The sequence below is a fragment of the Bufo gargarizans genome, chromosome 2, assembly GCF_014858855.1.
Source record: "Bufo gargarizans isolate SCDJY-AF-19 chromosome 2, ASM1485885v1, whole genome shotgun sequence".
Lineage (NCBI taxonomy): Eukaryota > Metazoa > Chordata > Amphibia > Anura > Bufonidae > Bufo > Bufo gargarizans.
In genome coordinates, this window is record NC_058081.1 from 107192014 (window position 1) to 107219652 (window position 27639).

Genomic DNA, 27639 nt, shown 5'->3' on the forward strand with positions numbered 1-27639 from the left:
AGTATCTGGGTCTTGGGAATAAATGGCAGAGAGTGGGAGAAGATGTTTAAGGTTCCTGCAGGTGTGTGTTAGTGTGTGGCCCGGGGGAGCAGCAGAAGAGACGAGTGAAGAGAAGTTGATTAGGTTGTGGTCAGATAGGAGGAGAGGCGAATTAGAAAGGTTAGATAGGGAGCAGAGGCAGGTGAAGATCAGATCCAGAGTGTGACCATCTCTGTGGGTGGGAGCGGAAGACCACTGTGAGAGGCCGGAGGAAGAGAGTGATAGGAGTTTAGAGGCGGCTGAGTGGCAGGTGTCAATAGGGATGTCAAAGTCACCCATGATGATAATGGGGATGTCGGCAGAAAGAAAGTGTAGGAGCCAGGTGTTAAAGTGGTCAAGAAAGATGGTGGCTGGACCTGGGGGCGGTAAATGACAGCTACTTGGAGGTTGGCGGGAGAGTAGAACAGAATGTACTTCAAATGAAGCAAGCGTAATGGAGGGTGGCAGTGGAGTTGGAGCTGTAGGAGCAGGTGTCTGATAGGAGAAGACCAACTCCTCCACCATGTGCTGCCGGGGCGGGTCTATGAGTGAAATGAAAACTGCTATAAGAGAGTGCAGCAGGGGAGGAGGTGTCAGAGGGTGTCAGCCATGTCTGTGAGACCCAGAAAGGAACGTTTTCGGGAGATGAAGAGGTCATGAGTGTAGGGCAGTTTGTTACAGACAGAGCGTGCATTCCATAGTATTCCTGCAAGAGGAACCAAAGGAGCAGGGGTCAGAGGAATGGTTATTAGGTTTAAGGGGTTGCAGACATTTTTAGAAGGAGATTTGTAGTGGGACGTAGAGGTGATAGTAGGGATTTGCACCATGAGCCATAGACACAGTCGACAGGGGGACCCTATTGACTTCTATGGGACAGTTTTCTAGGCATGCTCTGTGACCTGTGTAGAGGTCAGGAGGGGGTAGATACAGATGTAGTAGAGTTAACACACATGTTTTATGAGACGTGTTATCTAAACTAAATACGTTAAGCAAACACCTTCAATTGCATTTAAGTGGCTTTTGTTTCAAGATAACGCGATGAGTTAAGAAATTTGAGTTAAGAGTTTGTGTGTTAACCCTGCTACATCTGTAGGCTGTGATATCACCTTTAGTTAATGGTGGATCCTGTGATGTCTATATATAGAGAAGTGTTATCTGTCATTCTAATCCTGCCTATGATGAAAGATGAAAAGTGATTTGTATTGACCAAAAAGTGGCTTCTATTATTAGACTTAGTGATCATTGTGAAAACTGCAGGATTTTCTAACTATAGTGACATGAATAATTAGAAATAAGATCAATAATAAAAAAAAAAAAAAAAAAAATATATATATATATATATATATGTTTATCATAAAAAGTTCATTTAAACAATAGGTCATTTTCTTATGACACATCTTTAAATTCAGTAATGTGCTAATAAGTTTACAAGAAATTGGAATCTGTTCTCACTTGGACTTGCTACTTAAACTGAAAAAACTAACAAACTGTGTGTGTGTATATACATATATATATATATATATATATATATATATAATCTCACAAAAGTGATTACACCCCTCACATTTTTGTAAATATGTTATTATATCTTGTCATGGGACAACACTGAAGATCTGACACTTTGATACAATGTACAGTAGTCGGTGTACAGCTTGTATAACGGTGTATATTTGGTGTGCCCTCAAAATAACTCAACACACAGCCATTAATGTGTAAACCTCTGGCAACAAATGTGAGTACACCCCTAAGTTAAAATGGACAAATTGTGCCCAATTACCCATTTTCCCTCCCGGGTGTCATGTGACTCCTTAGTGTTACAAGGTCTCAGGTGTGAATAGGGAGCAGGTGGGTTAAATTTGGTGTTATTGTTCTCACATTCTCTCATACTGGTCACTGGAAGTTCAACATGGCACCTCATGGCAAAGAACTCTCTAAGGATCTGAAAAAGGAATTGTTGCTCTACATAAAGATGTCCCAGGCTATAAGAAGATTGCCAACACCCTGAAACTGAGCTGCGGCACGGTGGCCAAGACCATACAGCGGTTTAACAAGACAGGTTCCACGCAGAACAGGCCTCGCCATGGCCGACCAAAGAAGTTGAGTGCACGTGCTCCGCGTCATATCCAGAGGTTGTCTTTTCCAAATAGACGTATGAGTGCTGCCAGCATTGCTGCAGAGGTTACGGGGGGGGGGGGGGGGGGGGGGTGTCAGCCTGTCAGTGCTCAGACCATACACTGCACACCGCATCAATGGTCTGCATGGCTGTCATCCTAGAAGGAAGCCTCTGCTAAATATGATGCACAAGAAAGCCCTCAAACAGTTTGCTGAAGACAAGCAGACTAAGGACATGGATTACTGGAACCAAGACCAAGATAAACTTATTTGGTTAAGATTGTGTCAAGCGTGTGTGGCGGCAACTGGGTGAGGATTACAAAGACAAGTGTGTTTTCTCTATAGTCAAGCATGGTGGCGGGAGTGTCATGGTTTGGGGCTGCATGAGTGCTGCCGACTGCAGGGAGCTACAGTTCATTGAGGGAACCATGAATGCCAACATGTACTGTGACATACCTGTACTGAGGCAGAGATCCCCTAACCTCTGAAACTGGGCCGGAGGGCAGTATTCCAACATGATACCAACCCCAAAACACACCTCCAAGACGACCACTGCCTTGCTAAACAAACTGAGGGTAACGGTGCAGGACTGGCCAAGCATGTCTCCAGACCTAAACCATATTGAGCATCTGTAGGGCATCCTTAAACAGAAGGTTGAGGAGTGCAAGGTCTCTAGCATCCACCAGCACTGTGATGTTGTCATGGAGGAGAGGAAGAGGATTCCAGTGGTGACCTGTGAAGCTCTAGTGAACTCCATGCCCAAGAGAGTTAAAGGGAACCTGTCACCGGGATTTTGGGTATAGAGCTGAGGACATGGGTTGCTAGATGGCCGCTAGCACATCCGCAATACCCAGTCCCCATAGCTCTGTGTGCTTTTATTGTGTAAAAAAAAAAGGTTTGATACATATGCAAATTAACCTGAGATGAGTCCTGTCCCTGACTCATCTCACATACAGGACTCATCTCAGGTTAATTTGCATATGCATCAAACCTTTTTTTTTTACACAATAAAAGCACACAGAGCTATGGGGACTGGGTATTGCGGATGTGCTAGTGGCCATCTAGCAACCCATGTCCTCAGCTCTATACACAAAATTGTGGTGACAGGTTCCCTTTAAGGCAGTGCTGGAAAATAATGGTGGTCACACAAAATATTGACACTTTGGGGACAAATTATTGGCTGTGTTGAGTTATTTTGAGGGCACACTAAATATACACTGTTATACAAGCTGTACACACACTACTGTACATTGTATCAAAGTGTCAGATCTTCAGGGTTGTCCCAGGAAAGATGAATAAAATATTTACAAAAATGTGAGGGGTGTACTCACTTTTGTGAGATACTGTATATATGTTGCAGGGAATTGCTTTATTTGGGGTTTTGTAATGCACACGCATACATTTATACACACAGTATACTGGTATATGAATGGGGAGTTTCTGAGTCCGCCATTACTGTATTTTCGTACATTCTAAAATCTTCACTGTTTCGCTCATGCAGCAGACTTGTGTAATCCTGATTTGTCCCGTATTTTGCGCAGGATAAGTTACAAGACAGCCTACCGACGTGGCTTGCGAACCATGTACAGAAGAAGGTCACAGTGTTGCCCAGGATACTTCGAAAGTGGAGATTTCTGTGTCCGTACGTATTGCCCTACATGAGTCCATACTTTTCTATGAATTTGTAATGTTGAATTAGAAACGGAATGTTGGCATTCTTCTATATTATTTATAGGATTGTTCTCTGTAGCCTCTCTGCCCTGCTATCCTCCAGTATGTGTATTCCCATACAGAACACAGCGAGAGGAGAAATATTGCAGGCCTGCATCTGTGTATTGGCCTCACAATCTGCTCTGCCTTTGCCATTACAGTTTTGCAGGGGAATTTTATAGCAGTAAAAGGTTTTATTTTATATCTTTTTAATTTTCCATAATTTATTGATTCTATTTACTGTGAATATCATATATAGAACCAATTCGTATCAGGAGGCCAGTGGCACTTGTGTTGCAGTGCGCAGTTTAGTTCAATCATACCGTGTAATGATGTTGGTGTATTATCTGTAATTCTACATCCCCATGGTATACTGGCTGTTTGGTTTTGCTGTGATGACTGTAGAACTGTTCTAGGCAGGACTGGATTGGGACTGAAATTCAGCCCTGGCATTTTAAAACAGACAGGGCCACTTACTGTGCGTAAATAAAAAGTTTGTTCCTGCAAACTTTAAAAAAAAAAAAAAAGTGCAGTGTTATTTTATGCATAAATTGTGAATGGCAGAGAAAATCTTTTATTTATTTTTTTGTGGGCCATCTTTAAGTTTACAGACGCTTGGTAATAGAGACGCTGAGCAAGATAAACCCTTATTGCTACTGCCGGGCACAGGCTCCATCTCCAGTGCCCAAAATATAGTTTAGTGGCTATCACAATGCTGGAAGCAGCAGCATTATGACCCTAACTCGCACTTTACGAGGGAGATGAGTTTAACCGAAGAACCAGACCACTGGGGAGAGGGCTCCCAGTATAAAGAATGGTCTCCGTAGTGTCCCCAGTATAAAAAAAATGTCCCTATAGTGCCCCCAGTATAAAGAATGGGCACCATAGTGTCCCCCAGTATAAATAATGCTCCCACCAGTATAAAAAATGCCCCCTAGTGCCAACCAGTATAAGTAATGGCCTCCTTAGTGCCCCAGGTATAAGGAATGCCCCCCCCCCCCCCCCCAGTGCACTCAGTATATATAAGGCTACTTTAACACTCGCGTTAAGCTTTTCCGTACTACAGTTTGCACACATATGCTGCCGGAACACCGCCTGACCCCATTCACTAGTGCAGCGTTTTTTTTGTCCGGCCCCCTCTCGGCATGTTTGCCGTGCTGCGGCCGTTCACCATCATAGTGATTGGTACTGGGCGGACTTCCTGCAGCACACGTGTGCAAATGGTAGTACAGATCCGACAGGCTGTTCCCCTGCCAGGACAGCCTGCTAGAAAAGCTTAACGCAAGTGTGAAAGTAACCTAACTCATCCATGTTGTGCCCTCAGTATTTATAGTGCCGAACTGGAACCGTCTGGCCGCGAATATGGCCAAAAATAGGACCTTCTATCATTTGACTACCACTATTCATTTGCCTGCATAAAATGGCCATATGAATAGCCCCTAGACTTTAATTGGTTCCGAAAACGGCAGTGTGACGACCCGTTACAAACACGGCCATCACACAGCCATTTTTCACTGTCATGTGAATGAGCCCTAACTTAGACATATTAATCCCTAAAGTGACATACAGGGCAGCAGCCCCAGTAACACACACACATATCGATCCCTAGGGTCTAGGGACTGATCTGTGTCACAGGACCTGCTGTCTGTGTGTAGGGACCTGCCTAATTTTCTCCAGCACTGTGCCTCTTCACTTGCGACTTCAGAAGTGCTTTATGTTCTGCTGATTATCCAGTACTCAGAATCACAGATCGCCAGTATGCCGACCATCACTTGTGTCACACACCTGCCTCATCCCAGGGAGTTAGCTTTCCTCTGGCGACCAAAGAACAGAGGAGATTAAGTGAGTAACATCCACACCTTCTCTAGAACTTGTCTATGCCTTGGAGCTCCTTCTTCTCCTGCTGGTGCCCTCCTGAGCATCTGAGTTTTTGCAAATGCGTAGTGCAAACTCTCAGAAAACTGAAAATCACAGATTGTTGGCAACCCTGCCAGGGTACCCACTCCTGCACCGGCCCATCTGGCATTTGCCATAATTGCCAGGGGGGCAGTCTAGTCCTTGTTATAGGTGGGTATGCAACTCCTTTGTACTACAGTATGTCTGTTCTTCAGAAGGATAGAACATGTCCTATATTTGGCTGCAAACTGTCAACCACCGACCAATTGAAGTCAATGGGTCTGCAGAAATAACAAATGCAACGCGGATACGCACTTTTCGGAATACATGTGGTCTTGTGCACGAGGCCTTTTGGTGACTGATAGGCTGCCCATAGACATTAGAGGCTTGCCAGTTGATCCTGATGATTTCTCTAGTCTAATGTCTGTGGGAGCTGGCAGAACCATGCCCATGTCTTTTACCTCTGGGAACCTTGATTGGGCTGGCTGCGTTTTTCCTGCCCGATCACACTGGTTTGCCATCAGATAAGCTGCCATCACAGATTTCCCAGGTATCTCATCCAGCCACCATAGAGTTAATATGCACATTTAGCTAAGTGCGTGTTAATGGCGGTATTGGCTATTTTAATTGTTGGCTGAAAGCGGGCGATTATCTTCTGTTTATAGCGGGCGGAGAGACCGGTGCCAGTCGCCTCTCTTCTATTAGAATACCCTTTTATTGATTGGGATCTGTATTAGATATTGTGCACTGATGAGCTCGTCCTTAAGAGGGTTTTCATTCTGTCCAGATACAGGGATAGGACACATTAGCTGCACATTATGATAGACCTGATGGGTTTGCAGTTATGGCCTCTAGAATATATCGTTATTAAAGGAATATTCAGAATACTTGTGCTTGCTTGGCCGTTTGAGTAACTCCCATTGACTTTTTCTCCTCGAGTACATGGCCGCCACCAACAGCTTTGGATTGGCAAACCGGGGCCCCTCATTCTCCCCATGACCCTCAACTACCCTCTAGATATTCCATGAATCTCTATAGTCGGAATACCCCTTTAAGTAAGGCTACTTTCACACCAGCATTTTTGCTGGATCCGTCATGGATAATACAACGTCTGCATCCGTTATGAACGGATCCGGTTGTATTATCTTTAAACTAGCCATAACAGTCTACAAAACCATTGTAAGTCAATGGGGGACGGATCTGTTTTTTATTGTGTCTCAGAAAACGGATCCGTCCCAATTGACTTACATTGTCAGTCATGACGGATCCGTCTTGTTCCGCACCACATCGCTGATGGAAAAACGCTGCTTGCAGAGCACTCCTTTTCGTTCAGTTCAGTTTTGTCCCCATTGGCAATGAATAGGGACAAAACTGAAGCGTTTTCCCCCGCTATTGAGATCCTATGACGGAAAGCGCAGGTGTGAAAGTAGCCTAAGCCGTATCAGGTTAAAATGATCACTAAATAGACCCTTTCCCTACACAGTACCACTACTGATGTTCCAGTCAGCAGTCCCCTCTCCATGTAGGGACACCCCTCCTACCAGTATATACCTAGGGGTATCCATATATCCCTCTCATGCCCACCACAAGGTACAGCACTAAGGCCCAGGGTTATAATACCGCTCTCATTATTGAACGTGCAAAGATCCTCTCATTGTGCAAACTAATAAGCATGAATGTTTAAGCAGCTTAATGCATATTCATGGCCGCATTAATGTATTTTTAGAAAGACTCTATAATAAAACTGTTACAGACGTAGCAGCGCTCAGGGTGCTGAGTTTGTCAATGGGCACAAAGTATTGTTGCATCACTGGTTAACAGCACACATATGGAGGAGATTTAACCGGTGTAAAGTAGAACTGGCTTAGTTGCCCATAGCAACCAATCAGATTCCACCTTTCATTTTTCACAGCTCCTTTGGAAAATGAAAGGTCGAATCTGATTGGTTGCTACGGGCAACTAGGTCAGTTCTACTTTACACCAGTTTGATAAATCTCCCCTATTGTCCATACTGTGGGTTTAATGTAATTGCAAAAGCCTAGAAAAAAAACCTGTGTCACACCGTCTTATGTCCAAGCACGACCGTATCAGATACTGGTACCGCTACTTTTTTTGACAACATATCACCGACTTAAAGGGAACCTGTCACCTCCAAAACACATTTTAAACCAACATTATTACCTTACAGCAGCCCCCAGTGTGTTCCTAATCGTGTTTTTCATTCCTCCACTAGTTGTTGTATACTTAATAAAAACGCTGTTTTAATCTGTGTTTTCGCTATCCTCAGAGTCAGCTTGAAGTCAAGGGGGCAGCAGCCTTCTTGCTTCAAGTCAAGCTAAACCCGCTCCTTACCCGTCCTCCCTTCACTGTGATTGACATCCTGCAAATCTCGCGCAGGCGTTCCTTGTCACTGCACAATCCCGTCTCCAGCTCCCGCACTCAGCCGGCTGCTTTCCTCTCTCTGCGCATGCGCTGGGCTTTTCCATCGTGCGCATGCGCAGAGGGAGCAAAGCGGCTGGCTGAGACTTGCACGATTTTCCACTGGGAAATTGCATGCAGAAAATCCACAGCATATACAGTAGCAGCAAAGTGGATGAGATTTTATTAACTCTCATCCACACACAGCGGGAGATTTCCACAACACAATCTGCACATAACGCCATTGAGCATAAGGGCTATGTTTACTTGTGGTTCTGCGCAGAGAAAAACGTTGTGCTAAGCCTTTCATTTTACTAAGTCTACTCGGCGATGCTTCCAGGGAACATTAGCAAATGTAGCCGATACTCAAATGTAATTCTCTGCAGCAATTTTTTTTTTAATCAAGAATATTTGCAAAGTCCGCCATTCAGTTGTTTTAGAGAGCTGCAGCAATTACCGGAGCTTTGGTGAGCACAGCCCGGCTCACGGCAGCTTTCCAAGCATAGCGCCGTACATAGTATATCGGCTGTGCTTGGTTTTGACTTGAATGGGGCTGAGCTGCAACTAGGCCATATGACCGATGTACGGTGATGTCACATGGCCTATTTGTCATGGTCTTACCTTCTTGCTGTTCTCCTTCGTTTGACATGTGCTGGCGGCCATCTTGGTTTCTGGGTTTCTTGTAGCCTCCCACCCTGCGGCTTCTCCTTCCCACTGGGAGGAGCTGGATGCCTAGCTCATATATATAGGAGGTCTGTGGCTTCAGTTCCCTGCTTGGTCCTCCTGTGTTCACATGCTTCCAAGACTGCTGCTGCTTCTGGTTCCTGATCCTGGCTTCGTCTGACTACCCTGCTGGTTCCTGATCCAGGCTTCGTCTGACTACCCTGCTGGTTCCTGATCCTGGCTTCGTCTGACTACCCTGCTGGTTCCTGATCCAGGCTTCGTCTGACTACCCTTCTGGTTCCTGACCTCTGGCTTCGCAAGACCCTGCTTCGGTTTAGCCATCCGTTTGGACTTTTGCCTTACAGCTTTATTCTCAATAAAGCCTTCTTATTTCCACTTATCTCTGTTGTACGTCTGGTTCATGGTTCCTTGACATTAGGACCAAGCCATGAATTCTGACGGTACAGGGCCATCCTCGCTACCTACGCTGGTTGCCAGACTTGATCAGCAGGATCACCTGTTGGGTCGGTTCGCTGTGGCGTTGCAAACCCTGCTTGAACGCACGGCTCATTTAGCTTCCGTTGCCGATGGGTCGGTTGTCGCTCCTGGGCCCGCTCCTACTGCCGCTCCGGTTGTTGCGCCAGAGTCTACCCCGACACCTGTTGCTGCGCCTGCGGTGTTTCGGGGTATGACCGGTTCTGCCCCCCTTCCACAGCGCTTTGGGGGAGAGCCAACTCAGTGCCGAGGTTTCCTTAACCAGGTGGGCATTTATTTCGAGTTGCTGCCACATGCCTTTCCTACTGAGAGATCAAAGGTGGGCTTCTTGATCTCGCTGCTCTCGGACAAGGCCTTGGCCTGGGCCAGCCCTTTATGGGAGAACAACAATCCGGTGGTTGCCGAGTTTTCCGGTTTTGTTGCTTCTCTTCGGAAGGTATTCGATGTGCCGGCTCGTGCTGCCTCTGCTGCGAAGCTCCTTATGTCCATCAGACAGGGTTCACGATCCGTAGCTGAATACGCCATTGAGTTTCGTACCCTGGCAGCAGAGGTGGGCTGGAATAATAAGGCTCTGGTCGCTGCTTTCTCTCATGGTCTCTCGGATGCCTTGAAGGATGAGGTTGCAGCTAAGGACCTACCAGTGGAGCTCGAGTCCCTTATTTCTTTCCTGATTTTGATTGACACCAGACTCAGGGAGAGACCTTCTTTTAAGGAGAGCCTGCGGAGGTCTTCTAACAGATTGGCGCCTACGTTTGCTGTCCCACCCGTGCCTCCCTCTCCTCCCACGCCTCCTGGGGATGACTTGTCTGGGGGTGAACCCATGCAGCTGGGGTTTGCTCGCCTGTCCGAGGGGGAGAGGGTACTCCGGAGACGCGAGGGCCGATGCATGTACTGTGGTCTCGATGGGCATTTTCGGTTGGCATGCCCGAACCGTCCGGGAAACGCTCGCACCTGAGATCCTGTCGGGGGCAGATCTTGGGTGGAGTCTCCTCGTCCCCGGTTTCCCGTGTTGACAAACCACTGATTACTGTTGTCCTCTCCTGGGTCGGGGGCTCGGTGACGACCCAGGCGTTGGTGGACTCTGGTGCTGGTGGTTTGTTCATTGATAGTGTGTTTGCTGCCGCCAATTCCATTCCTCTGCAGCCTCGAGGTTCCCCACTGGCTCTTGAGGCGATAGACGGCAGACCCCTTCTGCCGCCACACGTGACTCAGGAGACCCTTCCAGTGGGATGTCCATTGGTGCCGTTCACAGAGAGTCGGTCTGTCTCCAGGTTATTTTGTCTCCACACTACTCGGTGGTCTTGGGGTACCCCTGGCTCCAGAAGCATAATCCGACTTTCGATTGGAGATCGGCCGAGATCCTCTCGTGGTCACCGCAGTGTGGGGCTAGTTGCATCCATGGGCCTGTCAAGTTGCTGTGTACTTCCCCGGACTCTCTGTTGCCTCCTGAATACGAGGAGTACCGGGATGTATTCGATAAGGTGCGTGCGGTTGCACTACCTCCGCACCGCCTATACGATTGTGCCATAGAGTTACAATCTGGTGCCGTTCCTCCTCGTGGCAAAGTCTATCCACTGTCGGTAGCGGAGAATGAGGCCATGGAGGAGTACGTGAGGGAGGCGCTTTCACGCGGACACATTCGCAAATCCTCGTCCCCGGCAGGGGCTGGATTTTTCTTTGTGAAAAAGAAGGGCGGTGAGTTGAGGCCTTGCATCGATTACAGGGGTCTCAATCGCATCACGATCAAGAACGCTTACCCGATACCCTTGATTTCCGAGCTGTTCGATCGCCTCAAAGGGGCCACGGTCTTTACCAAACTCGACCTGAGGGCGGCATATAACCTGGTAAGGATCAAGGCGGGCGACGAGTGGAAGACCGCGTTTAACACCAGGACCGGTCATTATGAATCCTTGGTTATGCCCTTTGGGTTGTGCAATGCGCCCGCAGTCTTCCAGGAATTCATCAATGATGTTTTCCGTGACCTGTTGCAGCAGTGTGTGGTGGTCTATTTGGATGACATCTTGGTATATTCTGAATCCATGGAGGCCCACATTCTGGATGTCAGACGAGTGTTGCAACGGTTACGAGAGAACAAGCTGTTCGGTAAGCTTGAGAAATGCGAATTTCACCGATCCCAGGTAACCTTCTTAGGTTACATCATTTCCGCTGAGGGGTTCTCCATGGATCCTGAGAAGGTTTCGGCTGTCTTACAGTGGCCCCAGCCCAGTGGTCTTCGTGCCCTGCAGCGCTTTTTGGGCTTCGCCAATTATTATCGGAAGTTCATCAGGGACTTTTCCATGCTAGCCAAGCCTCTCACGGATCTGACCAGGAAGGGCAGTAATCCCCAGGTCTGGCCGCTCGAGGCCATCCGAGCTTTTGAGGCTCTAAAGTCCGCCTTTGTGTCGGCTCCGATTCTGTCGCATCCCAACCCTGGGTTGCCTTTTGTCCTCGAGGTGGACGCGTCTGAGACGGGAGTAGGCGCCCTCCTGTCTCAGCGTAGAACACCAGAGGGTCCTCTGCTTCCTTGTGGGTTTTACTCCCGGAAACTGTCTTCCGCGGAGTGCAACTATCAGATTGGTGACAGGGAGTTATTGGCCATCGTGCAGGCCCTTAAAGAATGGAGGCACTTGCTCGAGGGCTCGGTGGTTCCGGTTCTCATCCTGACGGACCACAAGAATCTGACCTACCTCTCTGAGGCCAAGAGATTGACACCACGTCAGGCCAGATGGGCTCTGTTCTTGTCACGTTTTAATTACGTGGTCTCCTACCTACCCGGTTCCAAGAACATCAGAGCGGATGCCTTATCACGGCAGTACTCCGAGCTGTCCGGGGAGGAGTCGATTCCGACTTCGGTCATACCTCCGAATCAGATCCTGGCCGCTATTCGCACCAGCCTGACCTCTCCCCTGGGTGAGCAGATTTTGGCGGCTCAATCTGGTGCTCCCTCTGGGAGACCCAACGGCAGATGTTTTGTGCCTGAGGAGTTGCGCACTCGGTTGTTGCGAACCTACCATAACTCCAAGGCCGCGGGGCATCCTGGAAAGAATCAGCTGTCCTGGGCTGTTTCACGTCTGTTCTGGTGGCCTTCTCTACGTTCCTACATCGCCGCATATGTAGCGGCATGCTCCGTTTGTGCCCAGAGTAAGTCCCCTCGGCACCTTCCGTTGGGCCTTTTGCAACCCATAGCCACCGGGGAGCGTCCATGGTCACACCTGGGGATGGATTTCATTGTGGACCTCCCTGCATCCCGAGGCCATACGGTCATTCTCATGATTGTGGATCGGTTTTCCAAAATGTGCCACTGTGTTCCTCTCAAGAAGTTACCCTCTGCACAAGAGTTGGCCTCGATTTTTGCCAGGGAGGTCTTCCGGTTGCACGGTTTGCCCAAGGAGATTGTGTCGGATCGGGGGAGTCAGTTTGTGTCCAGGTTCTGGCGCGCCTTTTGCTCCCAGTTGGGGATTCATCTCTCTTTCTCCTGGGCCTACCACCCTCAGTCCAATGGGGCCACAGAACGATCCAATCAGGCCTTGGAGCAATTCCTTCGTTGCTATGTCTCCGATCACCAAGACAATTGGGTTGACCTCCTGCCTTGGGCTGAGTTTGCCAGGAACACGGCGGTGAACTCTTCCTCTGGGACGTCTCCCTTCATGGCCAATTATGGGTTCCAACCTGCCGTGTTACCGGAGGTATTCTCTCCCCAGGATATTCCGGCTGTGGAGGATCACCTTTCCGTCCTACGTGCTTCTTGGGTACAGATCCAGAGGTCCCTTGAGGTCTCTGCGCAGCGCCAGAGACTCCAGGCTGATCGCAGACGAGCGCCCGCTCCTTCCTACCAGGTCGGAGACCGCGTATGGTTGTCCACCCGCAACCTCAACCTTCGAGTGCCCACTCCCAAGCTGGCGCCTCGCTTTGTTGGTCCCTTCCGAGTGCTTCGCAGGGTAAACCCGGTAGCCTATGCCCTTGCGCTTCCTCCTGGCATGCGGATCTCCAACGTGTTTCATGTCTCCCTGTTGAAGCCACTGGTGTGTAATCGTTTCACTTCCTCGGTTCCTCGGCCTCGTCCGGTCCAAGTGGGCAATCGTGAGGAGTATGAGGTGAGCAATATCCTGGACTCACGCCTGGTCCGCGGTCGGGTGCAGTTTTTGGTCCATTGGCGTGGTTATGGTCCAGAGGAGCGTTCCTGGGTTCCCTCCGCAGAGGTCCATGCTCCTGCCTCGCTCCGAGCCTTCCACGCACGCTTCCCTCAGAAACCGTTCTTTACTCCGCGGAGGAGGGGCCCTTGAGGGGGAGGTACTGTCATGGTCTTACCTTCTTGCTGTTCTCCTTCGTTTGACATGTGCTGGCGGCCATCTTGGTTTCTGGGTTTCTTGTAGCCTCCCACCCTGCGGCTTCTCCTTCCCACTGGGAGGAGCTGGATGCCTAGCTCATATATATAGGAGGTCTGTGGCTTCAGTTCCCTGCTTGGTCCTCCTGTGTTCACATGCTTCCAAGACTGCTGCTGCTTCTGGTTCCTGATCCTGGCTTCGTCTGACTACCCTGCTGGTTCCTGATCCAGGCTTCGTCTGACTACCCTGCTGGTTCCTGATCCTGGCTTCGTCTGACTACCCTGCTGGTTCCTGATCCAGGCTTCGTCTGACTACCCTTCTGGTTCCTGACCTCTGGCTTCGCAAGACCCTGCTTCGGTTTAGCCATCCGTTTGGACTTTTGCCTTACAGCTTTATTCTCAATAAAGCCTTCTTATTTCCACTTATCTCTGTTGTACGTCTGGTTCATGGTTCCTTGACACTATTAAGAGGCTCCGGAACTGACGGAACACCGGCCTCTTCTAACAGCTGATTGGTGAGGTCCTGGGAGTCAGACACCTGCCAATCTGGTATCCAGAGTATAGATCATCAATGTAAATTCCTGGATAACCCTTTTAAAAAGCATGTGTCAGCAGGACCAACCCTATTACATTGGTTAAGTTATTCATGCTGATTAAAATGATAGCTAGATGGCAAAAACCCATTTTGCAGTTTTCTTCGATATGTAAATTAGGGCTTCAGTAGACCAAAAAGTAGAACCTGAGTGCACCCCAGCGTCTCCATTTTCTACACCCCCCTTGACCATGAATGACAGGGCCATGCATCTGTAGGCAGACACTCTATATCTGGTTATTACACAAATATTATTTATTTAATAGATATAAAATAAGTAGTATATTTAGTTATATCTTTAAAATGTAGATTAGGCTTACAAATGATAAAAAAAAAGGGTTGTGAGTAGGGTATGGTAGTTCAACTGGCGTTTAGTTGATGTGTCTTTTGACTGAATGCAGGTAAATGTCCGAAGAAATGGAAAATAGAAATTAGAAAGAAAAAATAAAAATAAATATATAAAATATAAAAATTGAAAAAATGATAGATAATAAATAATAAAAAAATTATAATAATAATAGGGTATAGATGCTTTAGATGATGATGATAGAATGGTTGAGTCGATCCAATGTCAATTGTGGACACTTGATGGTATAAGTGATGTGCACCACCAAAATGAGTAATGGTTATGCCAGGAAAACAGCGTGTGGTATTATGAACTTGTAGTTACTCACTGTGTTTTCGGTCGCTCAATGTCTGCTACTGCCGGTGGCGTCCCACACGGCAGTCAGGTGGTACTCACCCTGTGGTCACGCTTGTCGCTGTGCGATAGCAGTGCTGTGTTCGGCGATGGTCCCCGGTGTACTGCTGCTTCACGTTGTAGGCTGCGCGGTGTGTGTGGCCGGCTTGGCGTCTCACGTGATCTATCACGTGGACTCCTCTGTGCCGGTCAGCTGATGCTTGTGTCTTGCGCATAGTTGATTGTATTCCTCCTTTTGGTTATGCGGCAATCCGAAATTTCTCAGTGATGATGTGGGTAGTCTCATAGGTGATGCCAGGTAATGCCAGATGCGTTTCGAGGTACTCCAACCTCTTCCTCAATGGCCATTATTTTTTCAATTTTTATATTTTATATATATTTTTTAGTTTTTTCTTTCTAATTTCTATTTTCCATTTCTTCGGACATTTACATGCATTCAGTCAAAAGACACATCAACTAAACGCCAGTTGAACTACCATACCCTACTCACAAAATTGTTTTAATAATTTTGAAGCCTATTCTACATTTTAAAGATATAACCAAATACACTACTTATTTTATATCTACAAACCGGATTCCAAAAAAGTTGGGACACTATACAAATCGTGAATAAAAACTGAATGCAATGATGTGGAGGTGCCAACTTCTAATATTTTATTCAGAATAGAACATAAATCACGTCACAAAAGTTTAAACTGAGGAAATGTACCATTTTAAGGGAAAAATATGTTGAATCAGAATTTCATGGTGTCAACAAATCCCCAAAAAGTTGGGACAAGGCCACTTTCACCACTGTGTGGCATCTCCCCTTCTTCTTACAACACTCAACAGACGTCTGGGGACCGAGAAGACCAGTTTCTCAAGTTTAGAAATAGGTTTGCTCTCCCATTCTTGTCTAATACAGGCCTCTAACTGTTCAATCGTCTTGGGCCTTCTTTGTTGCACCTTCCTCTTTATGATGCGCCAAATGTTCTCTATAGGTGAAAGATCTGGACTGCAGACTGGCCATTTCAGTACCCGGATCCTTCTCCTACGCAGCCATGATGTTATGATTGATGCAGAATGTGGTCTGGCATTATCTTGTTGAAAAATGCAGGGTCTTTCCTGAAAGAGATGACGTCTGTATGGGAGCATATGTTGTTCTAGAACCTGAATATATTTTTCTGCATTGATGGTGCCTTTCCAGACATGCAAGCTGCCCATGCCACACGCACTCATGCAACCCCATACCATCAGAGATGCAGGCTTCTGAACTGAGCATTGATAACAACTTGGGTTGTCCTTGTCCTCTTTGGTCTGGATGACATGGCGTCCCAGATTTCCAAAAAGAACTTCGAATGGTGACTCGTCTGACCACAGAACAGTCTTCCATTTTGCCACACTCCATTTTAAATGATCCCTGGCCCAGTGAAAACGCCTGAGCTTGTGGATCTTGCTTAGAAATGGCTTCTTCTTTGCACTGTAGAGTTTCAGCTGGCAATGGCGGATGGCACGGTGGATTGTGTTCACTGACAATGGTTTCTGGAAGTATTCCTGAGCCCATTCTGTGATTTCCTTTACAGTAGCATTCCTGTTTGTGGTGCAGTGTCGTTTAAGGGCCCGGAGATCCAGTATGGTTTTACGGCCTTGACCCTTACGCACAGAGATTGTTCCAGATTCTCTGAATCTTCGGATGATGTTATGCACAGTTGATGATGATAGATGCAAAGTCTTTGCAATTTTTCGCTGGGTAACACCTTTCTGATATTGCTGCACTATCTTTCTGCGCAACATTGTGGGAATTGGTGATCCTCTACCCATCTTGGCTTCTGAGAGACACTGCCACTCTGAGAAGCTCTTTTTATACCCAATCATGTTGCCAATTGACCTAATTAGTGTTAATTGGTCTTCCAGCTCTTCGTTATGCTCAAATTTACTTTTTCCAGCCTATTATTGCTACTTGTCCCAACTTTTTGGGGATTTGTTGACACTGTGAAAATTTGAATCAACATATTTTTCCTTTAAAATGATACATTTACTCAGATTAAACGTTTGATCTGTCATCTACGTTCTATTACAAATAAAATATTGACATTTGCCATCCCCACATCATTGCATTTTTATTCACAATTTGTTTAGTGTCCCAACTTTTTTGGAATACGGTTTGTATTAAATAAATAATATTCGTGTAATAACCAGATATAGAGTGCCTGCCTACTATTTATTTATACAACTTCTCGCACACTAGTGGCTGGGTGAGTCACCTAAGACAGAACACAAACCCAGGGCGAGAAATTGGGAGAGCCACTATTAGGCCTTGTTCACACTTCAGTGTTTAGTCAGTGATTTCCATCAGTGATTTGTGAGCCAAAACCAGGTGCAACTCTAAACACAGAACAGGAGCAGATCTTTCCCTTCTACCTCATGTCTGTGGAGGCTCCACTTCTGGTTTTGGCTCACAAATCACTGATGGAAATCACTGACCAAACACTGAAGTGTGAACGAGGCCTTAGTCTCTTATCTGTGTCCTCTTGCCTGACCCTGTTGTAGTGCTACAGCACTGTGGACCACAATTTCATCACATGCTCAGTCCATCTGCTGAACAGATACTTACTGCACATGCGCCAAAATAGTGCAACACTGCTACTGTGCAACTGCGGGGCCAGGCGACAGGATGCTGATCCCTTGTCCCATCAGTCAAGAGGGTTGTGGAAAATGGAGGAGCGGAGGTGCACCACGGGGGCTAGGTTCCACCCTTCTGTGCACTAATTTAAATCTAGGAGAAAATGCTGTTGTCACCGGAACAGCACAATGGATTTTACCCATTCAGGTATGCTTTTAATCAGCAGAGAGTATGCCTGGTTTAAGAGGGTTAATCCTGCTGACAGATCATCTTTAAGAAAGGGTTATAAAGATTTAGAAAAAAAGGTCACTTTCTTCTATAAACAGTGCACAGGTTATGGGGGGGTATTGCAGCCTTTCACTACAATTAAACCCAGCCACAACCCATGGTCAGGTATAGTATTGCATGGTCAGGTGTAAGTATGTAGAACAAAGCAAGCAGGTTTTCTAATCTTGGACAACCTCTTTAATTTATGGTAAATGCATTAATTGTGGATTAATTAAACATTTTGAACAAAATAAACTATATAAAGAGAAAACACTGCAGACGGTACTGAATATTATGTGGGTGTATGTTTAGTATGTATGAGGAAGATGAGAAACTCATAAGATATTTCTTACTTTGGTACTGTGAAATGATATTTGAATAAAGCTCAGCGCACTTTTCATAGTCTCTGCATTTAGACATCAATATTTAATAGTGAACATTTCTCATTTTTCTTATAAAATACTGCATATAAACAAAATAAACCTTGGCTGTAATCTCATATTATACATACCCAAACTGTGTGTAATGCGAGTGGTAGACAAAATATGTAAACAAAAATATTCCACCAGGTCAATACTCAGCATATCAGTATACAGTATATCCAGTACACGCAAAAAAACATTAAACAATACATTCACTTTTTGGGTAAGGGGTTTTCATCATAGTAAAAAAAATCTACCCCTTATACTAGCCTACATATATGCCGCTTTCACACAGTCAGTGAATGGTCAGTGTTTGATCAGTGATTGTGAGCCAAAACCCGGATTGGAGCCTCTACAGAGATGAGATATAATGGAAAGATCTGCTCCTATTATACGTTTTTGACCAGCATCTGATTTTGGCACACAATAAAGACTCATTCACACGTCCGTGTTCATGCTTAAATCCGTGAAAAGGTGGTCAGTGATGCCTCTGTGAAGATGATGGATCCGTGTTGGGTCAGTTTTTTGCTGTCCATTTGTCATCCATGTTTCACTGACATTGCACAGCTGAAAAATAATTTTCAAAGCATCAGTGCTTCTTCAGGGAGGAACAAAAATACCAAACTTCAAAAAAGAAAAATTTTGCCAACTAAGAGAGGCCATAGGCCTAACTAACTGGGACAAAGTCCTTAAAAAATAAAAATACAGCCACAAAATGGGATATTTTTAAAAGCATCCTAAAATCTAATTGTGAGAGGTACCGTACATTATGGGAATAAAATATTAAGGAACAAGAAAAAAAACTATGTGGATAAATAGAACTGTAAAGAAAGCAATAAATGACAAAAAGAAAGCATTTAAATCACTAAAACAGGAGTGTAGTGAGGAAGCACTGAAAAACTATAAGGAAAAAAATAAATAAAAGCAGCCAAACTAGAGACCGAGAGATTAATTGCCAAAGAGAGCAAAACTAACCCGAAAATGTTCTTCAGTTATATAAATGGTAAAAGTATAAATCTGAAGGTGTCGGGAGCGATGAGGAGAAAGCAAAGCTATTAAATATTTTTTTTCTCCACTGTATTCACTGAGGAAAATAAACTGTCACATGAAATGCAGAATGTAAAAGTACATTCCCCATTAAAAGTGCCCTGTCTGACCCAGGAAGAAGTACAGCGGCGTCATAAAAAGATAAAAATAGACAAATCGCCGGAACCAGATGGCATACACCCTACTATCCTAAGAGAATTAAGTAATGTCCTAGCCAGACCCTTATTTCTGATATTTAAGGACTCTATACTGACAGGGAGTGTTCCACAGGATTGGCGCATAGCAAATGTGGTGCCAATATACAAAAATGTTCCAAAAAAAGAGCCTGGAAACTATAAGCTGGTAAGTTTGACATCTGTCATGGGTAAACTGTTTGAAGGTTTTTTTAAGAGATGCTATCTTGGAGTACCTCAATGAAGGGGTTCACTGATAATTGTAGTAAATGGTAGGCTAATACCTAGTTAATAACATTTGACTGTATAAGTGGTGGTCGCTAAAAAGTAACTTTTATTAAATTATTTAAAAAAGAACGGGTGGAAGTTCTCAATACATAAACAAAACAAATACATTCACCTGGGTGGCACCCACTACACTGGAGCGTACGTAGCTGGCCAAACCTAGCCTTACTTAGCCCCAGTGGGGAATACAGACCGTTGCCAGTGACCGGACTACTGATCAAGAGGGGTGGATGGAGGTTTTCATACCACAATAAGTCCATTCTCCCTAGGGTTCTGGTCACGAGTCTGCCCTATCTGGTGATAATTTATTGAACCCTGGGTTTGGCCAGCTATGTACGCTCCAGTGTAGTGGGTGCCACCCAGGTGAATGTATTTGTTTTGTTTATGTATTGAGAACTTCCACCCATTATTTTTTTTTATAATTTAATAAAAGTTACTTTTTAGCGACCACCACTTATACAGTCAAATATTAGTACCTCAATGAAAATAAGCAAATAACGCCATATCAGCACGGCTTCATGAGGGATCGATCATGTCCAACTAATTTAATCAGTTTCTATGAGGCGGTAAGCTCTAGACTTGACAGCGGCGAATCAATGGATGTCGTATATCTGGACTTCTCCAAAGCATTTGACACTGTACCACATGAAAGGTTAGTATATAAAATGAGAATGGTCGGACTGGGAGAAAACGTCTGTATGTGGGTAAGTAACTGGCTCAGTGATAGAAAATAGAGGGTGGTTATTAACGGTACACACTCAGATTGGGTCACTGTCACTAGTGGGGTACCTCAGGGGTCAGTATTGGGCCCTATTCTCTTCAATATATTCATTAATGATCTTGTAGAAGGCTTGCATAGTAAAATATCAATTTTTACAGATGACACCAAACTGTGTAAAGTAATTAACACGGAAGAGGACAGTATACTGCTACAGAGGGATCTGGATAGATTGGAGGCTTGGGCAGATAGGTGGCAGATGAGGTTTAACACTGACAAATGTAAGGTTATACACATGGGAAGGAATAATGCAAGTCACCAGTACATACTAAATGGTAAAACACTGAGTAACACTGACATGGAAAAGGACCTAGGAATTTTAGTGAACAGCAAACTAAGCTGTAGAAACTGGTGTCAGGCAGCTGCTGCCAAGACCAATAATATAATGGTTTGCATCTAAAGGGGCATAGATGCCCGTGATGAGAACATAGTCCTACCAATTTACAAATCCCTAGTCAGACCACACATGGAGTACTGTGTACAGTTCTGGGCTCCTGTGAACAAGGCAGACATAGCAGAGCTGGAGAGGGTTCAGAGGAGGGCAACTAAAGTAATAACTGGAATGGAGGGACTACAGTACCCTGAAAGATTATCAACATTGGGGTTATTCACTTTAGAAAAAAGACGACTGAGGGGAGATCTAATAACTATGTATACATATATCAGGGGTCAGTACAGATATCTCTCCCATCATCTATTTATCCCCAGGACTGTGACTGTGACGAGGGGACATCCTCTGGGTCTGGAGGAAAGAAGGTTTCTACACAAATATAGAAGAGGATTCTTTACGGTAAGAGCAGTGAGAATATGGAACTCTCTGCCTGAGGAGGTGGTGATGGTGAGTACAATAAAGGAATTCAAGAGGGGCCTGGATGTATTTCTGGAGTGCAATAATATTACAGGCTATAGCTACTAGAGAGGGGTCGTTGATCCAGGGAGTTATTCTGATTGCCTGATTGGAGTCGGGAAGGACTTTTTTCCCCCTTAAGTGGGGAAAATTGGCTTCTACCTCTGGATCAACTTGCAGGATAACAGGCCGAACTGGATGGACAGGTGTCTTTTTTCGGCCTTATAAACTATGTTACTATCTCTTCCAAATGATCCGTGAAACATAGATGGCAACCATGGTTTTTACGGACCCATAAACTATAATGGGTGTGATGGATCTGTCAATACGAACAAAATAGGGCAAGCATCCGTGCTAAAAACATGGACCGTGCTAAAACACTGATGTGCGAATACGCACACTAAATTGAACGGGGACCTGTGCTGTCCGTACAGAACATATACAGCACACGTCCATGGAACACTGAATGAGGCTTAACGGCTTTTGAATAATTTTATTTATTTTTTTAACATGTCCCTAATGCCCTAATAACAGTTTTTGTAATATACAGTACTTTATTTTTTTCTATTAAATCTTTTTTCATTTGTCAAGATTACAAAGCTGTATACAGTAGAAACATTATTATGTCCTAATACAGAAAAATAAATCCGTTCAAGATGTACGTAATATAGTTTAGGCCACGTTCACACTTGCAGCAGGACGGGTCCGACAGGCTGTTCACCCTGTCGGATCCGTCCTGCTGCTATTTCGCCGGACTGCTGCTCCATCCCCTTTGACTATAATGGGGACGGGGGCGGAGCTCCGATGCAGCACGGCAGTGCACGGCGGAAAGCCACTGGACTAAAAGTTCTGCATGTCCGACTTTTTAGTCCGGCGGCCTCTCGCCGTGCACTGCCGTGCTGCATCGGAGCTCCACCCCCGTCCCCATTATAGTCAATGGGGATGGAGTGGTGGTCCGGCGGCAGGACGGATACGACAGGGTGAACAGCCTGTCGGATCCGTTCTGCCGCTAGTGTGAAAGTACCCTTATTATTGTCTTTTGCGTTTTTAATATTCTTTCCCCCTCCCTCTCCTAAAATCCACTTTTCTGTACACAGCTGACTGCACAGTACAGTATATGAATGGGGCCACAGGGCATGGAGTACGGGCAGGAGCACACATTGCTGCTTCTGCCTGTGCTCCACCGAGATTTACTAAATGATGGCAAAGCACATGGGTGCCGTGTAACCATGTACTATGCCAGGATTAGTGGAGCGGGCTCCTGACATTAAGGACTCTTAGCTTAGCGGAGCAGGCAGAAACAGGAGCCCGTTCCGCTCAGCTAATCCTGGCATAGTACATGGTTACACTGTACCTAGGTGCTTTGCCATCATTTAGTGCTCCTTCCCCTACTCCCTGCGCTGCGGCGCCATTAATAAAGTGCTATCTCCATACTCCATACACCGCTGAGAAGTCAGTTTTAAGCGCACACGGAATGGTGGCCTTTGGGGTGGGGGGGGGGAGTCTATTAAAAATACAAAATACATTAAGAAAGTACATTTCAAAAACTGTTATTAGGGACATGTTAACAAAATGTAGCTTCGCTTGTGTTGGCAAAAATCCTTGCACCGACCCTGCATATTCACATGACTGCATTGCCCCATGTTTAGGACATGTGCATGGGCATATTGCATAAAGTTGTATAAAACAAGGAGAAAGGGTCCCCTTTTTAATCCATTGGCCCCTGTGCATGAGGAGGTGACAATAACATGATGTGTCTGAATCTTTTGTAACATGTTTTTGTCAATTGTTCCCCAAACCAAGGCTTCTCTGGAGGGACAGGGGTGGGCAACATGTGCATGCCCTTGCTAACATGAACTGTTGTATAGAAGTTGCTCATTGAAGGGTTTGTACAGTATAAGGAATTTGGGTGCTTTCTTGCAGAAACAGGACCATGCCTCGTCGTGGGTTGTGTTTTGGAATGGCAGCTTAGCTACATTGCAGTGAATACCAAGCAAAACCCATGAATAGGTGGGATGTTGTTTCTGGAAGAAAGCAGCCTTCATTTTCCACTCTTGGATAACTCCTTTTAAAAGGTTTTTTTGGGGATTGATGACCTATCCTCAGGTTAGGTCATGCATATCTGATCAGCGGGGTGTAGACACCTGGCACCCCCACCGATCAGCTGTTTGAAGGAGCAGCAACCAGCAACCCCTGGCTGCTGTAGATGTCAGTGATCCTCTATGCCAGAAAACTGCCGTAGAAAATGTAAAATGTGGCAGGGTTACAGCCCCCTCTCCGCCCTTGCCATGCCATCAGGAATGTGGCAGAGAAATGAACTTGCGTAAGTGCCATTGAAAAAGTTGCAGACCTGTAGTGGGTGTAATGATAAATGTAGACCAGTATGTGTACTGATTCATATGTGTTTAGCCTGGAAATGTGTTCATGTGACAAACAATGAGAGTCGAGTTTGTTGTCATCAATGTAACTATACGGTAGTTTGTGGTCATACAGTAGGTTGTCGATCCTGGCTGTGCCTGAATTGAAGTGGAAACCCTAAGGCCCCTTTCACACGGGCGAGTTTTCCGTGCGGGTGCGATGCGTGCGGTGAACATATTGCACCCGCACTGAATCCTGACCCATTCATTTCTATGGGGCTGTGCACATGAGCGGTGATTTTCACGCATCACTTGTGCGTTGAGTGAAAATCGCAGCATGCTCTATATTCGATTTTCACGCAACGCAGGCCCCATAGAAGTGAATGGGGTGCGTGAAAATCGCATAGCATCCGCAAGCAAGTGCGAATACGGTGCAATTTTCACACATGGTTGCTAGGAGACGATCGGGATGGAGACCCCGATCATTATTATTTTCCCTTATAACATGGTTATAAGGGAAAATAATAGCATTCTGAATACAGAATGCACAGTAAAACAGCGCTGGAGGGGTTAAATATATTTTTTTTTCAAATGTAACTCACCTTAGTCCGCTTGATCGCGAAGCCCGGCATCTCCTTGTGTCTCCTTTGTTAAATAGGACCTGTGGTGAGCATTAAATACAGGTAAAGGACCTTTGATGACGTCACTCCGGTCATCACATGGTACGTCACATGATCTTTTACCATGGTGATTCACCATGGTAAAAGACCATGTGATGACCGGAGTGACGTCATCAAAGGTCCTTTACCTGTATTTAATGCTCACCACAGGTCCTATTTAACAAAGGAGACACAAGGAGATGCCGGGCTTCGCGATCAAGCGGACTAAGGTGAGTTACATTTGAAAAAAAAATATATTTAACCCCTCCAGCGCTGTTTTACTGTGCATTCTGTATTCAGAATGCTATTATTTTCCCTTATAACCATGTTATAAGGGAAAATAATACAATCTACAAACATGCGCGATTTTTCTCAAGCGAGTGCAAAACGCATTACAATGTTTTGCACTCGCACTGAAAAATCGCGCATTTTCCCGCAACGCACTCGCCTCTTATCCGGGCCAAAAATAAGACGCCCGTGTGAAAGAGGCCTAAGAGGAAGATTGTAAGCTTCTCAGCTTCGGTAATGGCTGGTTAGGCCTCTTTCAGATGAGCATGTCCTTTACGGAAATCATGCTCCGTGTGTGAGTGTGATTTCCTGTTATGGACACTGCTCATTTCTCAGAAGTCCATGGGATTATACTAATTTATAATGCTATATGTCTCTGCATGACCTGCATATCAACTGAATTATACTGACATAATGCTGTCAGTATAATTCTGTAGAAGTAAGGTCATGCAGAGACATACAGCATTATAAATTAGTATAATCCCATGGACTTCTGAGAAATGAGCAGTGTCCATAACAGGAAATCACACTCACACACGGAGCATGATTTCCGTAAAGGACATGCTCATCTGAAATTAGCCTTTTGGTTCCAACATCCTTAGAATTGCACACACAGCCCCTCTAAAGGCAGCCATACCGACTCAACAGCCAAACGATTGTTTGGCGGACAGCTCTCTCACACCTCCTCCTTACACATTTGGCTCCGTTGATCATGTATGTGTATTCAGTGATGAGAATGGAGCAAGGGCTAGAGTTAAATTTTTTTTATTTATTTTTTTTAACCCTTCCAGCGCTATTTTACTATGCATTCCGTATTCAGAATGCTATTATTTTCCCTTATAACCATGTTATAAGGGGAAATAATAATGATCGGGTCTCCATCCCGATCGTCACCTAGCAACCTGTGCGTGAAAATCGCACTGCTTGTGGATGCTTGCGATTTTCACGCAACCCTATTCATTTCTATGGGGCCTGTATTACATGAAAAACACACAAAGAGGAGCATGCTGCGATTTTCACGCAACGCACAAGTGATGCGTGAAAAACACAGCTCATGTGCACAGCCCCATAGAAATGAATGGGTCCGGATTCAGTGCGGGTGCAATGCGTTCACTTCACGCATTGCGCCCGCGCGGAAATCTCGCCCATGTGAAAGGGGCCTAATAATATACACTTTCCCCAATCCATCATCTTTCAGGGAAGAGTTGGTAGCTACTAGTCCCCATACACATTAAACTGTCTGTGAACCCCACTGTTCCCGGCGGGTTTGTCTGACAATATACTACTGTGTATAGCGGCCTTAAAGGGTTATCCAAGAGTAAAAAAATGTCCCCCATATGCCGGGCCCCCCCTGAATATACTTACCTGGCTCCGTGCTCCCTGCGCCGCTCCTGGTCCCTGCACCGCCACAGCCAATGGCAAATTGCAGTCCCCAATGCACGGAACAGCCGCACAACGGCCGTGTGCATGAGGCTTTAAATGGAGGTGTGAACCTACCCTTATGAATTTATGTGGTGCCTAGGACTACATTTTTTAAATGTAACATTTTGTCAGGAGGGGAAGCATTTACACACTATAAATGCATTATTCTTTCTTACTTCTGTGCTACTTACATGGGCACTACATTAGTGGAATTTTTCCTACAGCTACATATGGCATTGGTATTGCTTAGAAGTTGAATTAGTCTTGATCCTTAGTCTTTACAGTAATTAATGTCATTGAATTTTGCTTTCTTTAAGCAAATAACTGAGATGAGTGTATCCAATTACAGGTTTTTGCTGACTATGATCTCAGTGTTCCGATGTACAGTTCACACTTATGTTAGTCTTTACTGGAGAGCTGGTTTTGTAGGGTTGTATACAATCTCTTAAAGGGGTTGTGCCATATTTTCAAGTTACCCCTATCCACAGGTTAGGGGATAACTAGCTCATCTCTGGGGATCCGATTGCTTGGACCCCCACCAATCACGAATACTGGTGTCCTGTTCCACTGTTCTGATGGAGCGGCATTTCGTGCATGTGCACTGCCCAGGGTTGGGCGATATACCGGTGTTCACGATATACAGCAGTATTAAAAAACAGCGATATCGCTGTTTCCTAATTACCGCGATATTTTGTGACGTCATCCAAGCGGTCATGTGCACGGACCACTTCAAAAACTGCGTCCGCGGCTGCCTCTGCATCATTACATACCAATTGCTTCCCGCAGCGGCTGAGCGGGCTCCTCCTCGCTTGCTCCCATGGTGCAGTCTCCGCCCACCGACGTCTAACGTTGGAATCAGATGACGCCCAGGCTGAGCAGTGCAGTACAGCGGGAAAGTCGGTCAGAACTTAGTCCCACTCCGTCCGACCCCCACAGAATTCACTTCGCCTGCGGAGAGAGACCCTATATATCACAGCTGCCGGATGGGCAGCTATTAAAGGTGTAATGTCTCTGCCTATCAGATTACTCCAATTATATGTATTCTGTCCGACCTTGGCCTACTCAGTCCTTCATGCCTGCCTTCCTGCTACTAGCTGTATGTTCCGCACTGCACATTGAAATAGCAGCCAGCAGGCAGGCAGGCCATCATGAGTCCCTCCCTCCCCCATGACATGACCAACAAGAAGGAATTACTGTATGGTGGTGGCAGGAAGGACACACAGGTGGCCATAAGATGGGGGGGGGGGCAGCACCTTGTGGCTGCTGTCCCCACTGTAATGTCTCCTTTTGTGGCTGCGCTGCTGCCCCCATACTGTAATGTCTCTTGTGGCTGCTGCCCCCCGATACTGTAATGTCTCCTTGTGGCTGCGTTGCTGCCCCCATACTGTAATGTCTCCTTTTGTGGCTGCTGCCCCCATACTGTAATGTCTCCTTTTGTGGCTGCTGCCCCCATACTGTAATGTCTCCTTTGTGGCTGCACTGCTGCCCCTATACTGTAATGTCTCCTTTTGTGGCTGCACTGCTGCCCCCATACTGTAATGTCTCTGTGGTTGCTGCCCCCATA

The 27639-nt window shown here is 45.8% G+C and overlaps 1 protein-coding gene across 1 annotated transcript in view; it reads left to right on the top strand.

Moving 5' to 3' along the window:
• Window positions 1-3696: 3696 nt before the first annotated feature.
• Window positions 3697-27639, top strand: part of MEGF11 (multiple EGF like domains 11) — a 344912-nt gene continuing 320969 nt past the window's right edge. The window contains exon 1 of the mRNA XM_044283159.1: window positions 3697-3772. Coding sequence (XP_044139094.1) covers window positions 3712-3772 — 61 coding nt within the window. The 5' untranslated portion in view covers window positions 3697-3711. The remainder of the gene's footprint in view (window positions 3773-27639) is intronic.